General features: G+C 34.7%; 1 protein-coding gene and 1 long non-coding RNA gene across 8 annotated transcripts in view; one reads left to right on the top strand and one right to left on the bottom strand.

Moving 5' to 3' along the window:
* Positions 1 to 13764, bottom strand: part of LOC106661301 (transcription factor GATA-4-like) — a 90512-nt gene that overhangs the window by 74040 nt on the left and 2708 nt on the right. For 3 of the 5 annotated variants that reach the window (XM_024225552.1, XM_024225556.1, XM_024225555.1), the window contains exon 2: positions 6237 to 6290. The exons of the other annotated variants lie outside the window; for them this stretch is intronic. In XM_024225552.1, coding sequence (XP_024081320.1) covers positions 6237 to 6290 — 54 coding nt within the window. The remainder of the gene's footprint in view (positions 1 to 6236; positions 6291 to 13764) is intronic. 5 annotated transcript variants of the gene reach the window in all.
* Positions 12462 to 13764, top strand: part of LOC106661305 — an 84077-nt gene continuing 82774 nt past the window's right edge. Inside the window, exon 1 of one of the 3 annotated variants that reach the window (XR_001339681.2) lies at positions 12462 to 12931. This is a non-coding gene — a long non-coding RNA (uncharacterized LOC106661305). The remainder of the gene's footprint in view (positions 12932 to 13764) is intronic. The other 2 variants (XR_002909981.1, XR_002909982.1) reach the window with 2 other exon arrangements.

The following is a 13764-nucleotide window of genomic DNA, read 5'->3' as shown; positions in this document are numbered from 1 at the left end:
ACGACGACGTCGAGACTTACTCGCCCCTTAATCATCACTAAAATATTGAGTACAGGGATGGTTGGTTTTTCACAATCTGCCCTCCGTCTGCAGTGGCCATAGTGCCAATGCTGTGACCGGGATAAAAAAAGAAACATATACCCATGTAAATAAGGTGAGGTTGTTTTTCGTAGTACAATTTTCGAACAGATAGGAACTTCAGATCAAGTTGAACTAGTCGAATATATCGATTCCCCAACTCGCAAATCGCGACTCAACCGGTACGTGAAAATCTAAAAACCGGTAAAAACACATACTTTTTCGAGTTCTTTGGTATTTTAGCCCCTTAATCACCACTGAAATATTGACTGCAGAGATGGTTGGTTTTTCACAACCTGTCCTCCGACTGCAGTGGCCATAGTGCCAATGTTGTGACCGGGGAAAAAAACATATACCCACGTAAAGAAGGGGAGGGAGTATTTATTGATACCCTATCAACCCTAGGATAGCAAGGAGCATAAATAATATCGAGTTCTGATTGGAAACTAAAAAGATGATATTTAAGAATAAAAGAGAAAATAATGTAGTTTATGGTTTATGAGTTTGATCAAGTTGATATGCCCGGACATTTATAGGTTCTGAAGCAATGGACTGGTTATTAACAGTCCGGTAGACCATAACAGCGAGGATCGGAAACGGCCCGGCTATGTAAACAATTTAAATTGTTAAAACTAAAGGTTGAGCGGATCATGTCGTTTTTAAAGTGCACATACGAAATTGTCGTTCGTGCCTGGACTCGTGTATGTGCCGACTCGCCGACCTTGTCCAAACGATCATTCGGAAAATTTGAAGGCGCATCGTTTATTTTCAAACAGTTTCGTTCAAGAATGTAGGAAAATAGAGAAATTCTCGTCTAATGGAATGGCGTTTAAAAAAATCATTTTCAGGCTTTTCAAATAGGCAATTTTTACTGTAACGAGCTAGTTGTAAGAAACTGGAACGCATTATTATAATTTAAAAAAACGCTGCCTGAGTGCGAAATTGGATTTTTCTCCTCACGAATACGTGACCCCACGGCTTTCGGCCGTATTCAATGCACAATCGCGTTCAATTGCCCATAGCTAGAAACCGGTCGCTCCACGGTGGAAACTTTTTCAAAGGAACACGAAGAAAATCGTAAATAAAAGACAATTCCTTACATTTTCACAGAGCACACAATACAGAAAAATCTCTGTTTTAGAGTATAATAACAGCTCGTCTATAAATAATAGTTTACGATAATATTACACCACTGCGATTACGCAACCAATCCTTTATTAAGGTTTCATTGGAATTGGGACAGAGGGACGAATAACAATATTACGTGCTCCGATTTGAAAACACCATTATTTAACAATTACTCTGGCATTAACATGTTTTAATAGGTATTATTTAATGAACTACTCAAAGTGGTACCATCTGTGAGCGTAACAATGAACATTAACGTTAAACATTTCTTAAAGAATTCCCTTGTTTTATATAATTTTTGTTTAATTTTGACTTTTTTTTACAACGGTTTATCCATTATGACCGATGAATTGGTGTGAATATATTTTAGAAAGTAAATCCAAGCCAGAATTATTAAATATACTGATATTAGTGATGTTATCTAGCTGGTTTTAGTTTACACTCACCATTCCTCGCTGAAGATGGCGTGAAAGTGAAACTAGTATGGGGCGAAACTTAAACCGGCGAGAATAGACGGAACCATTTCAAAATCTGGATGTTCACATTGGCATTTATACAGGTTATGTACTGGGTGGTTTAAAAGTAGAAATAATACAATAAAAGGCCAATTTTAAAATTTTAAAAAGATACAAACCATACCCAGTTAGCTATGGATTTTATCTGATAGAATTTAAGATTCTAAGATTCTAGCGCGTTGTTTTTAATATAAAATTTTTACTTCTAATCTTTATGTAAGGTATTGGTTGAGATAAAAAGTCAGGTTCACGAGCGGGATTCGAACCCACGACTTTCGTCTAAATACGCCGCTGCTCTACCATTTGAGCTATCGAGACTTCGATCTACTCTGACACCAACTTCCCACCTCAACCTACCTTTCTAATTTTCCCTCTTTTTGCCATTTTTCAAATGTCGTGCAATCTTTTATTTTTATCTCAACCAATACCTTACATAAAGATTAATTATGCGAAAAAAGTTATTTGGTCAATCGAACCACGAAACCTAATAAATGTAATAAGCAAAATGAAGTATACTTCACTAAAGCTCTCCATGGCCATTTCGTTTGTCCCCGAGAATCGAGTAGATTACACGACATTTGAAAAATGGCAAAAAGGAGGGAAAATTCAAAAGGTGAGGTTGAGATGGGAAGTTAGTGACCGAATGGATCGAAGTCACGATAGCTCAAGTAGCCGGCGTATTTAGCCGAAGGTTGTGGGTTCGAATCCCGCTTATGACGCTGACTTTTTTTATCTCAACCAAAACCTTAATTAAAGATTAATTAATTGAAAAGAATTTATTTGGTCAAGCGGACCACGAACTCTAATAGATTTTTGCTTTTATTAAACCCCAAATTTTGGTACATTACAATTAATTACGGTTTTTAGTTGAGATAAAAAAGTCAATGGCACGAGCGGGATTCGAACCCACGATCTTCGGCTAGATACGCCGCTGCTCTACCACTTGAGGATACGTTAACCAACATTATCGGAAATCACAAAACTATTGGATCATAATATATCTCATATTGATCTAGTGAGGATCGAGGAGTTTCCCCTTTCTAGCCATGTCCAATGGTTGTTTACTTGTTGTAACTCAAATGTATGTAAAACAGTTCTAGAGGGTGAAAATATCGAGATGCTGCGCCTGACAGACCAAAACTAAAACATCCAGGGTATGCAGACCAAAATGATCAGAAACGACCAAACAATAAATTCGTATATTACTACAAAATATTGACTGAATTGTGATCTTTTCTCTGAAGGATCGTTGCGAGATGAACCTGTAGTTTGGAACTATCCAGATATTTCAGTTTGCCTATCCTCGTTGTTTTAATCTTGGTCTGTCAATAGCTATGAGTGTCCATTTTCTAGCCATAATGGATTTCTGTTCATTTTAGCTCTTGTCCGGCATTGATTTGGATAAAACCCGACCGAGCTGGTGAAAAAATGATAAGAACAATATAAAATGATCAGAAACGACTAAACTATAGATTCGTACATAATTACAAAACATTGACTGAATTGTGATCTTTTCAGTAAAGGTCTGAGGGGTGAAAATTTGCAGTTTGACCGTTTCAAAAACATTTTGGCCTGCCTATCCTGAATGTTTTAGTTTCGGTCTGACAGAAGCGACAAGTAGTCTCTTTTAGTCATCTTCAGTTGATGCCCGGTTTTAACATCTGGTGGTCTGAGACGTGATTAACCAGTTGTTCTGGTCTGTCAAAATTAGCGAATTTCTTTTTGCAGCAATCTTCAGTAAATATCTGCTTGGTGTAAGTCGTGCAGGTTAAAAAAAAATGATCCAGCAATGAAGATGGCGAGAAGGCGAAATACATTTGACGGACCAAAACGGCAAGGAGATGCCGTTCAAACGATCCGGTACGGCTGAACTACAAATATTGACAAAACAGTACACACACAACTTAAAATGGCGAAACGTGTCGAACGTAACAAACTAGCGGGAATAGATGGATCAAGATGATCGAACGCAATCAGCAAGTGATAAAAATTTCATGTCACAACTTAGTAAAAAAAATTAGATCGGATAATTTATAAAACATCAGTCAGAAAAAATTGTTATTGTAAAACAAAACCTGATCGGTATAATACGAGTATTTTACAGCTATTCCGTTTAGATGTGTCATTTTAATGACTAATGCGTGCGTTATGAATTTTTACCTAATTTTTAACAAACAACGAATTCATCGTTGCACTAATAACAAACACTTTTCTAACCCCTTAATCCGTAACCATAGATTCCAGTTCTTTTTCTCCTTCTGTACGTTTAGTAAGTAATCTTCGATTTCCTGGATAAGGTGTCGCGGATCAAGATGGGATTAACGACCGGCAATAGAAAAGTCCAATTTGTTCCGTGCTCCCGGGTTACGGGTCGACTTATGCGCCAGTTGTGCGTTTTATCTAGGGTCAATGCCTTCCCGGTTGATGAGTTGGGATAATCGAACCCATAACCCGCCGAAGAGGCATGACGACCACGCCGAAAAGGAAAAAATCCCACCCGGCCATTTTACAAAGGAGGTAGTTGAAATGGTTACAAATTCAATGGGAACTTACGGAAAAGACTTTTTTTTACTACTACGCGCGATTGATAAAAAATCTAATCCTTACAAAAGTATTTCTTAGTAATTCAATCCTAAAACAAATTCTAATTGGGAATATTTGGAAGAAACCGAAAAATGCCATGTTGCACAACAACACCGGTCAAACTATATGAAAATATGACATAATCAAATAATAAATAATTTATTAAATCGAACAGTAAAATAAAACAAAAGGATCAATCAATAATTATTTCAACATTTTCTCTATTTATGAGAAATCAGTTGTTCGCCAACAATGTCTTCATTTCCATAACACCTCGTCCTAAGAACCAGATTATTTTTTAATGCAGTAATTTGAAGGCTACCATTATTTTTTATTTGTTTTTCTTTTCGTCAAAAGGATGTAGAAATGTAGAAAAAAATTCCACCCTAGAAAACCCCAAACAGTCTACCTCGCGGCCATCTTAAGAAGGAAAAAATCTAAATGGTCATATTCAATAGTAATTTAGCAAAAATATAACTTTTTTTAAGTCTGAAAATGGTTTGATAAGCTTGAGAACTTTGCAATAATGAAATAGAAACCTTCTTCTATTATTCAGATAAATAACAAAGCAAAAATTTTTATTTGAAAAAAATTGTTTTTTGAGGGTACAAAATGACTTGGACAGGAACGATGGTTAAAACAAAGAGTAAAAGATAAATAATCAAATAATATATACAAAAGGATTAATATATTTGTATAAATAATCTAATAATATATATATGAATAGCCATGGGGAAAAAACAATAGTAATTATTTAAACCGTTTCACTTATGGTTTATGGGCCCTCGGCGGTACGGCAAGGCAACAAAATTCATTCTTTTTTATAACCCATATAAGTTTTCACCATAAAAGATCAGAAAAGTCTTAATGGTTACTGCAAGAATAAAAGACAGTCTTTTTTTTTACTTTTTGTCTTAGAAATACAGACAAAAACCATAAAAATTAAACAATTTAGGCCATTTTAGGAAGAACTTTTTTTTTTTTTTGGTGTTTTTGAAAAAAAACTTATTTGTAAGTATGTCGGGTTCGAATGCAGGGCCGCTGGATTCGAACCCGGGATCTTTACCTTACAGTGATAGCGCCGTGTCAAAGACTAAATCTTGCGGCCACCGACGCCCCCTAAAATTAATGTGTCAGAAGTGGAAGAACGTTTAAACGGCTAAAATCAATGGGCATTTTGTAAAAAGAAGAGTTTTTCCAAGTCTAGACGGGTTTTTACGATCTGGAGAAGTTTGTATTAAACAATTTAACCCTTCGCCTATTATTTAAATTATTCACAAATTTATTTCAAGCCTTCGGAATTTTTGAGGACAAAATGTCATGACCTTCTAAGAACTTTGGTTCAGAAAAGGTAGGTAAAACGATAAGTAAATGATAAAAATCAAATAATTTATACAAAAGGAGTAACATATTTGGTCAAATGCCCTTGGAAAAAAATGTAACTGGGCCTTAAACCCTTGGAGGTTCGGCAAGGCAACAAAGTTCAAGTCTTGATTATTAGTGCATGAATAAAATAAAGACTTTTCTTTCATATTTTTGTCTTAAAATTGTATAAAAACTCCTAGCAATTTCGGTGGCAGCCATTTTAGGAAGAAGAACGTTTAAATGGCCAAATTCAGTGGTAACATGGCAAAATGAAGTATTTTTATGAGTCTGGAGATTAATTTATTAACTCGAATACCCAAGAAATAGAATATAAGTAATTATTTAAAACATTCCGTGGTCCGGTAAGGCACAAATACTCTTATTTACTTTTATCACCCGATCGCCATAAAATTAACAGGAGATCTTTAATTGGTGTACTACGTTTGTTCAGTCTTTCTTTCTTTCTTTTTTCCTCGTTTGGTAAAGGTTGATTTGACACTGATTTGACTCGTTTTCTGTCCATTTTACACGGAAATTGTGAGCTAGTTAGGGTGTTTGTGCACTCACCGAGGTTACTTCCTTCTTCCGCTTCTCGTCCGTTCCAATTTCCGTCTTCGTACCCTAAAATAGAAACAGAAAAATTAAGTTAACCCCGACAATTTTGGATTATATCAACGAAGCCTTACAGTCAATCAACATCGAAACGTCTAGCAGCAAGAAATATCGAATAGATCAAGAAATAAACTAAAATTTCAAACGGCTCGCCTTATTTAACATAAATTTAATTAATAGCTAATTAGAAATAAAGTATGATAAAGTATGATAAAGTAGCTTGTTGATTTAAAAAATGTGAAAACACTTTCGCTAAAAAGCGAGACAGCACGAGCTTAATTAATAGCTAATAGCTTAACTTAATCTATATAAATCAAACATATTGTACGAATTTTCCCTAAATAGTGTTATCAAAACTGATTTTACTAGATCAATTGTCCTTCTTGATAGTTCCAAAAGTTCCAGAGGAGTTTCCAATATTTCTTTCATGAAATGTTAACCCTTTGCAATAATGTGATCTCCTTAAGTAATTAATTCATAACCAACATTTTCAGTGCCGATAATAAGAAAACTAATGTATTACTTACATATAAAGCGGGAATGTTTCACAGCGAATTATCAAAGAATAAAAAGGAAACCCATGTCCTATTACATTAAAAAAGTAGTCAAGCGACATGAATTTTTATGCGGAACGATGTCATACAATTACCAATAAATCTGCCGTAAAAATACGAATATTTAATCTTCAACACGTCTAGCCGTGAAAAGGGTTTTTTAACAACCCCTTTTTTCAGACTTATGATCGTTACACGATTGCCGGTTGTAATTAAATCGGTAATTGTTTTTCAACTATTTCTTGTTATTATTCAGCTAGAACAGGTTGTGTTGAGTAGGAAATCACATTAACTGGTCTGAGATTGGACTAAAATTTTATTTTCGGACGAGTAAAAGTTTTGAAGTCTTCCGACTGCCAGGGTTTGGAGAAGAACAGGAGAGTTATATATATAGGTGTTTGGCTACTCGTGTGTTACAAACTTTGCCAATAGATTTTATATTCAAAATGGAACCAAAATGTTCTAATTAACCGTGGTCCAAATCTCAACAGTTTCGGAGTTATTCCCAATTTTCTTATTTTTTAATATTTCACTTCAAATGAGCAATGATAACTCCAAAACTAAAAGGTTTCGAACAATCCGTTGTTTCCATTGTAAATTACGTTAAATTTCCAATAAGATGTGATCAATACTAAATTTGTAAACGTCGGTGAAATAAGCGTTTTAGTAGCCAGAACTTTGAAAAAAAAAATTTTTTTTCAATGTTGAAAAACTTACTATGGTGATTCTAAATTACAATTTCCTAACCGTTGTTTCCATGGTAAACTACGTTAAATTTCCAATAAGATGTGGTCAATACTAAATTTGTAAACATCGGTGAAATAAGCGTTTTAGTAGCCAGAACTTTGAAAAAAATATTTTTTTTTTCAATGTTGAAAAACTTACTATGGTGATTCTAAATTACAATTTCCTAACCTAGGGACCAGCAAATTTCAGAAAACGTACTCCATTTAATATCCTTTTTAGTGGTGTAATTGCTTTTGTAATAATTTTTTCAAAGATGAAGAAATTGATGAAGGAAAGGAAAAAACCGTGATTGACGGATTAGTAAAGTGGAAAGATTAATAATAAATAATAAAAAAAACTGAAGGAAATTTTGAATGAATGCAATAAAAACGTTTTGAATCTTAAAACTCTTTTATTACGGGGAATAATGATACATTAATACAATAATCCTTTAATCAAAGTTGCACTCGTGTTGGTAAATAAGTTAATAATTGCACTATTTCGGTGTCGAACCCAAATTAAAAAACGTTCAATAAATTCTTTCAAAATTTTTTATGTTTTTTCATTTGTTTTTAATCTTTCCCACGTCCACCACGGTTTCTACCATTCCTTCATCAATTTTTTCATCTTTGAAAAAATTAATTAAAAGAGCAATTTCACCACTAAAAAGGATTTTTACACCACTCTAGGTTTAGAAATAGTAGTTTCGAATCACCGTAGTAAGTTACTGAACACTGAAAAAAATTTTTTTCAAAGTACTTGCTACTAAAACGCTTATTTCACGAACGTTTACAAGTTTAATATTGGTCACATCTAATTGGAAATTTAACGAAGTTATAAATTATCATTATTTATTTGAAGTGAGGTCGTGATAACTTAAAAAATCAGAAAAAGGGAAATAACTCCGAAATTGTTGAGATTCGAACCGTATAAATTAGGACGTTTTGGTTTCATTTTGAATGTAGAATCTTTTGGCAAAATGTGCAACACGAGTAGCCGAACACCCTGTATATTATGACATTGTGTTCAACCAAATAAACAGGCAAAAAATTAATGTAATTGTCCTAAAAACATTGGTGAAGCTTCTTTTGCACTTTGATTTTCGAATGATTTTCGCTAATTTTCATAAAATCGAATTGACTTAATGAATCCTCGATGGAAATAGGTTACCGGTTGAAAAACAAAAACCAAGGGGGCAATAGTAAGTGTACACCCTGTATAGTAGAGTGAATGTATTTATTGGCGTGAGTAGTGTGTAATGCTAAAATATACGCCCGGATACCCGCAACATTTTCACTCCTGAGAAGCTGTGGAGTTGGTAAAGATATGGTTTGGGTAGCATTTCAATGAAAGGTCGCACAAACGTGATCTTCATGGAGGGTAGCCTAATAGCTGTGCGATACATTGAAGATGTGTTATCAGAAGTTGTTCTTTATATGCTACTTGAGGGCTGTTTTATTTTATGCATGACAATTCAAGCCCCACGCGGATCGTTGGTGACTACTTGGAAGGGGCTACCAATAAATGTTTGTAGTGGCCAGCATATAGTCCCGACTTAAACCCTATCGAACACCTTTGGGACGAGTTGTCTAAAAGGGTAAAAGTAGCCCATTGATGGCAGAGAATGGCGCTGTTGGATGAATATCAAAATATTCCACAGCACAACATTCAAAATCTCATAAAATCGATGTCACCTCGAATGCAAACAGTCATCAACGCAAGATGAGGAAATAGTCCGTACTGAATTGAATATTTTCTTCATTGTTTCCATAGTAACATTTTTGGTACAAATTGTTTTATTTAGTTTAATTTTTTAATTTATCTATATATTATATTTTTCTATAAAAATATCTAGTAAACAACAAAAAATAAAAATTTTAACGATTGCTATATTTACTTTAAGATATGATATACGAGCTTTGTGATCTATGTGTCATATTTGTCTAGATTATTTTTTTATATGCTTAAACCACCATCATGATTAATGTATGCTTAAACATTGTGCTAGTTTGGTTCTGATGTTCCGACCTTCACTAAGGATATCTTGCTGTGTGAATAAAATAGCAGTCTTTTATCGATTGAAATTTGAATTTGAAATATGAAATTGAACAATAGCACTTATAAACCTCTATAAACGGTATGTAATTTTTGAGTCCTCCGGTGAGTTAAGACTCAGAAGGAAAAGCGTGAAAGGAACGACTCCCACACGAACACGAAGACAATGGGCTCCTAGTGACAATAGCTGACGTGAGACGACAGGTCTTTTGCAAATATCCTTATGTGTTCGTCCTTGTTCCACTGGAAACGTCTAAAAGCGGGAGCAAATGGGCCGAAGCGGTGAACCGTTGCCCGGAAGGCATGAGACAATTCCCCAGTTCCACAACTCAGATCCTAGTCAAACGGATGTTGGAATTCCACATGTTTTGTTAAATCATGTCTTGATTTGAAGCTATTTCTTGCTATACAGAGTGTATCAACTTCTATAGTCTACCTATTTAGTTCGCAAACGATTAACTTTAGCAAAAAATGATTTTGTACAAACCCCAAATTAATTTTGGTTAGGAATCGCGTGGTGGTAACAGATTTAATATAACTTTCTCATCTAGCTGGGAAATGAAACTAACTTTGTTTTTTAAATGAGGATCGCATCGTTTATTGTAAGATTCGATTCTAGAGTTATTTTATACCAATTTCACTGAAAGGAAACTTTTCATAGGATTGACTATTTCTGCGTTATCCCCGACGGAAGAAGCATGAGGGTGTGCTTTTTGTAACAAGACGCCTACCCCCTTTATTTCGAACTTGATAACTTAAACAAAAAATGGTTTTGTACAAAACCCAAATTAATTTTGGTTAGGAATCGCGTGGTGGTAACAGATTTAACATAACTTTCTCATCTCGCTGGGAAATGACACGAACTTTTTTTGTTTAAATGAGGATCCCGTCGTTTATTGTAAAATTCGATTCTCGAGCTTATTTTATGCCGCTTTTACGGAATGGAAAATTTTTGATAGTATTGAATATTTCTGAGTTATGCCCGACGGAAGAAGCGTGAGGGTATGTTTTTTGTAACAAGATAGCCCACCCCTTTTATTTCGAACACAATTAACTAACTTTAGCAAAAAATGGTTTTATATAAACCCCAAATTAATTTTGGTTGGGAATCGCGTGTTTTCTTTTTTTTCGATTTATTCTTTTTGTATCAAGATAGCCCAACCCCTTTATTTCGAAAACAAGATTACCTTTAGCTAAAACGGTTTTATACAGCCCCCAACTTAATTTTGGTTAGGAATCACTAGTGGTAACAGTTTTAACAAAACTTTCTCATCAAGCTGGGAAATGAAACTAACTTTGTTTCTTTTAAATGAGGATCCCTTCGTTTATTGTAAAATTCGATTCTAGATCTTATTTTATGCTAATTTTACTGAAAGGAAAATTCTGATAGGACCGACCATTTTTGACTTATGCCCGATGGAAGAAGCGTGAAGGTAAGTTTTTTGTAACAACAAGATGGCCCACCACCTTTATTTCGAACACGATTGACTTTAGCAAAAAATGGTCTTATACAACCCCCAATTAATTTTGGTTAAGAATCGCGTGGTGGTAATAGATTTAACATCTGTTGATCGTTTCCGAATGAAATTGTAGACTATAGAAGTTGATACACTGTTCTGCATGTACGTCAAGGTCTGTTAAAGAAATAATTTCAAGACTCTGATCTATTTTTAAATGTTACAAGTGTGTACTGGCAGTCTAAAACTCTAAATAGTCCGGATTCAGACAGTGTACTGAAATTTAAACAATAAAAAAATTCCTGTCTATAGGAGTGTTTAACGTCCAACTGCCCATTGAGTATGAAAAGGTTGCAACTGCTCGTTGGGACATGGTGTCAGACCTCTTCACAATTCGAAGGGGGCTCGGATTAGAACCCAGAACCATTAGTGTTGCGTAGATTAAAAGGGATTGTTTAAATATAATCAAATATTTTTTTAAAAATAATTTATGTATATAAAAAAAGTGTGACACTTCAAGGATAGAGTTGAAAATCCAACATGGCTGTATATTAGACCTGGTTGATTTACTGAATAGTTCAATAAAGTTCATAATTTATCAGGAAAAGTTTACTGAAGTTGTTCAATTTAAAGGATCAAGATTGCTATGCTATTTAAAGTCAAATTTTTATTGAAACTATAAGTCATTAGGAGATTGTCACCAAGGTTGCATAATTTAATCTATTTTCTTCATGGTATGATGTATATTTGTTTTTCTTTAACTTTTAATTATTAGGGTACTGAACGTTAGAATTTATATTTTTCACTCAAGTCCTTAAAAGTCAGAACTTATTTGGGTTTGCAACCGCTTCGCCCATTGCCAGAGGTCGGATACCCATTTCCCCAATTGGTCAACTGGGTTAGTGTCCGAATACTTTCGTTGTTTTTTTTAACACTATATTTCAATACGTTGGATGAATCGGCACAAATCCGTCTGCCCCTCGGCTGCGGCAAATAAATCCGGGCCCGATTGTTTATTTTACAAGGCCGTCGACAAAACAAAAAACACGTCGGGCCTTATTGACCAGCTAAGCATAAACCCGGCCAAAATCAGCACAACCAAGCAGACGTCCGCTGGAAAGGCCCATCACGATTTACAAAAAATATGACTCGAAAACTTCAAAAATTGGTGAAAGATGAAATCCCGACCTTTTTCGAAAAGTAAATATCGACTTTCAGGGCGACGCCAGGCGAGAATCGGTTTGTTTGTGTTAGTTTAAAAGCAGTTTATGATGTTTTCTCCATGAAAAAATGATAAATTCAAGTCATTTGTGTTTCTCTTACAAAGCTGACATCTCAGATCAAACGTGAAATAAACTGCACAGAAGAAAATATTCAAGAATAAAATAAATACGATAACCTGTGCTACAATGTTTTAAAATTGAAACAAAAAATTCAGATAGGTGAAAAAATTTTAAGAGTAGATTTAAAATAGACATTAAAACTCGCAGACGATTAACGTCCACGAAACAAACCGACCAAATAAACCCTTTTAAAAACCCCTAAACGTTTTCCAGGACTTGTTGATGTCACCCGTCGCCTCAGATGGGAATTTAATTGCCACAACCGGCCCGTGCGGCGAGAATAGACGGCATGCTGCCGCTCAGTAGAGAAGAAAAAAGATAAACAGGTTTATAGCATAGATTACCCTGGTCCATACGTGTTATCATACAAATAGTCGATAACCGCAAGGAAAAGTTAGCCGGCGGGTCGCCCTATCTCGCTAGTCTGGGCCCGGCTTTCGCCAAAAACGCATCGACTCCTCGTCATCCAAAACTGAAATATTTCCCCCTTTGGCCGATTTTGCGACGGCGGACGTGTAAGTAACAAGTTATGAAATAGACTTATGACGTGTCCGTTCTTATCGGCTCCGCAAGGACGGGCTACGTTCCTCCTAGGTTTTTTCTCTCCTTTTTCAAACATTTCCAATCCAAAACAACAATGGAATTAACTTCCACTCTCTCCGGTATTAGAGTTGAAGGAGAGAGAATTAAACGGCACAACAATAAAACGTATATTCGCGAGGATGTGGTGTTTATATAAGGTTTTAGGGAAAAAAACCCATCGACAATTCAATCCGGATTAAATTAACAAAAATTAGATATTGTTAAGACAAAAAGGGAATTTAAATATAAGACACTGATTATTAACATTGTTAATAATTTAATAACAAATAGTTAAAAAATTAAACCGACAGTTTTGTAAGCTAAGAAGCTCATGAAGACATTGCCAATCAAAAATCGTTGTCTGATGTTTACACAAAAGAAAAACGTAAAATCAAAGACAAAAATACACTTTTTTTGTAAAATATCAAGTTTGATAAAAACAAATAAACCCCTAACCCTACATTTTGAAAATTTTGGCTGAAGCTCTCCCCGCTTGAAGTCCGGCCAATATTATCCCAAACCTATCCAATGAAACAACAAATCGCACTACATATTATCTATGTATTTTATACTTATCAGGAATCGCACATATCTGACATAATAACAATCTAATGTCAATTTAACAAAATCGGTAGTTTAAATATTAAAATTAATAATTCGTTTAATTTTTATTAAAAACTTTAGGATATACATTTTTGTACAGTTAAAACAGGCGAATAAGAAAAAAATATTTATCGTTTCGTTTTCTCCTTTAAAAGAATGCGCG

Source organism: Cimex lectularius, unplaced genomic scaffold, assembly GCF_000648675.2.
Source record: "Cimex lectularius strain Harlan isolate CLEC.00 unplaced genomic scaffold, Clec_2.1 scaffold16, whole genome shotgun sequence".
NCBI classification, from domain to species: domain Eukaryota; kingdom Metazoa; phylum Arthropoda; class Insecta; order Hemiptera; family Cimicidae; genus Cimex; species Cimex lectularius.
This window is presented reverse-complemented; position numbering and strand designations above follow the sequence as displayed.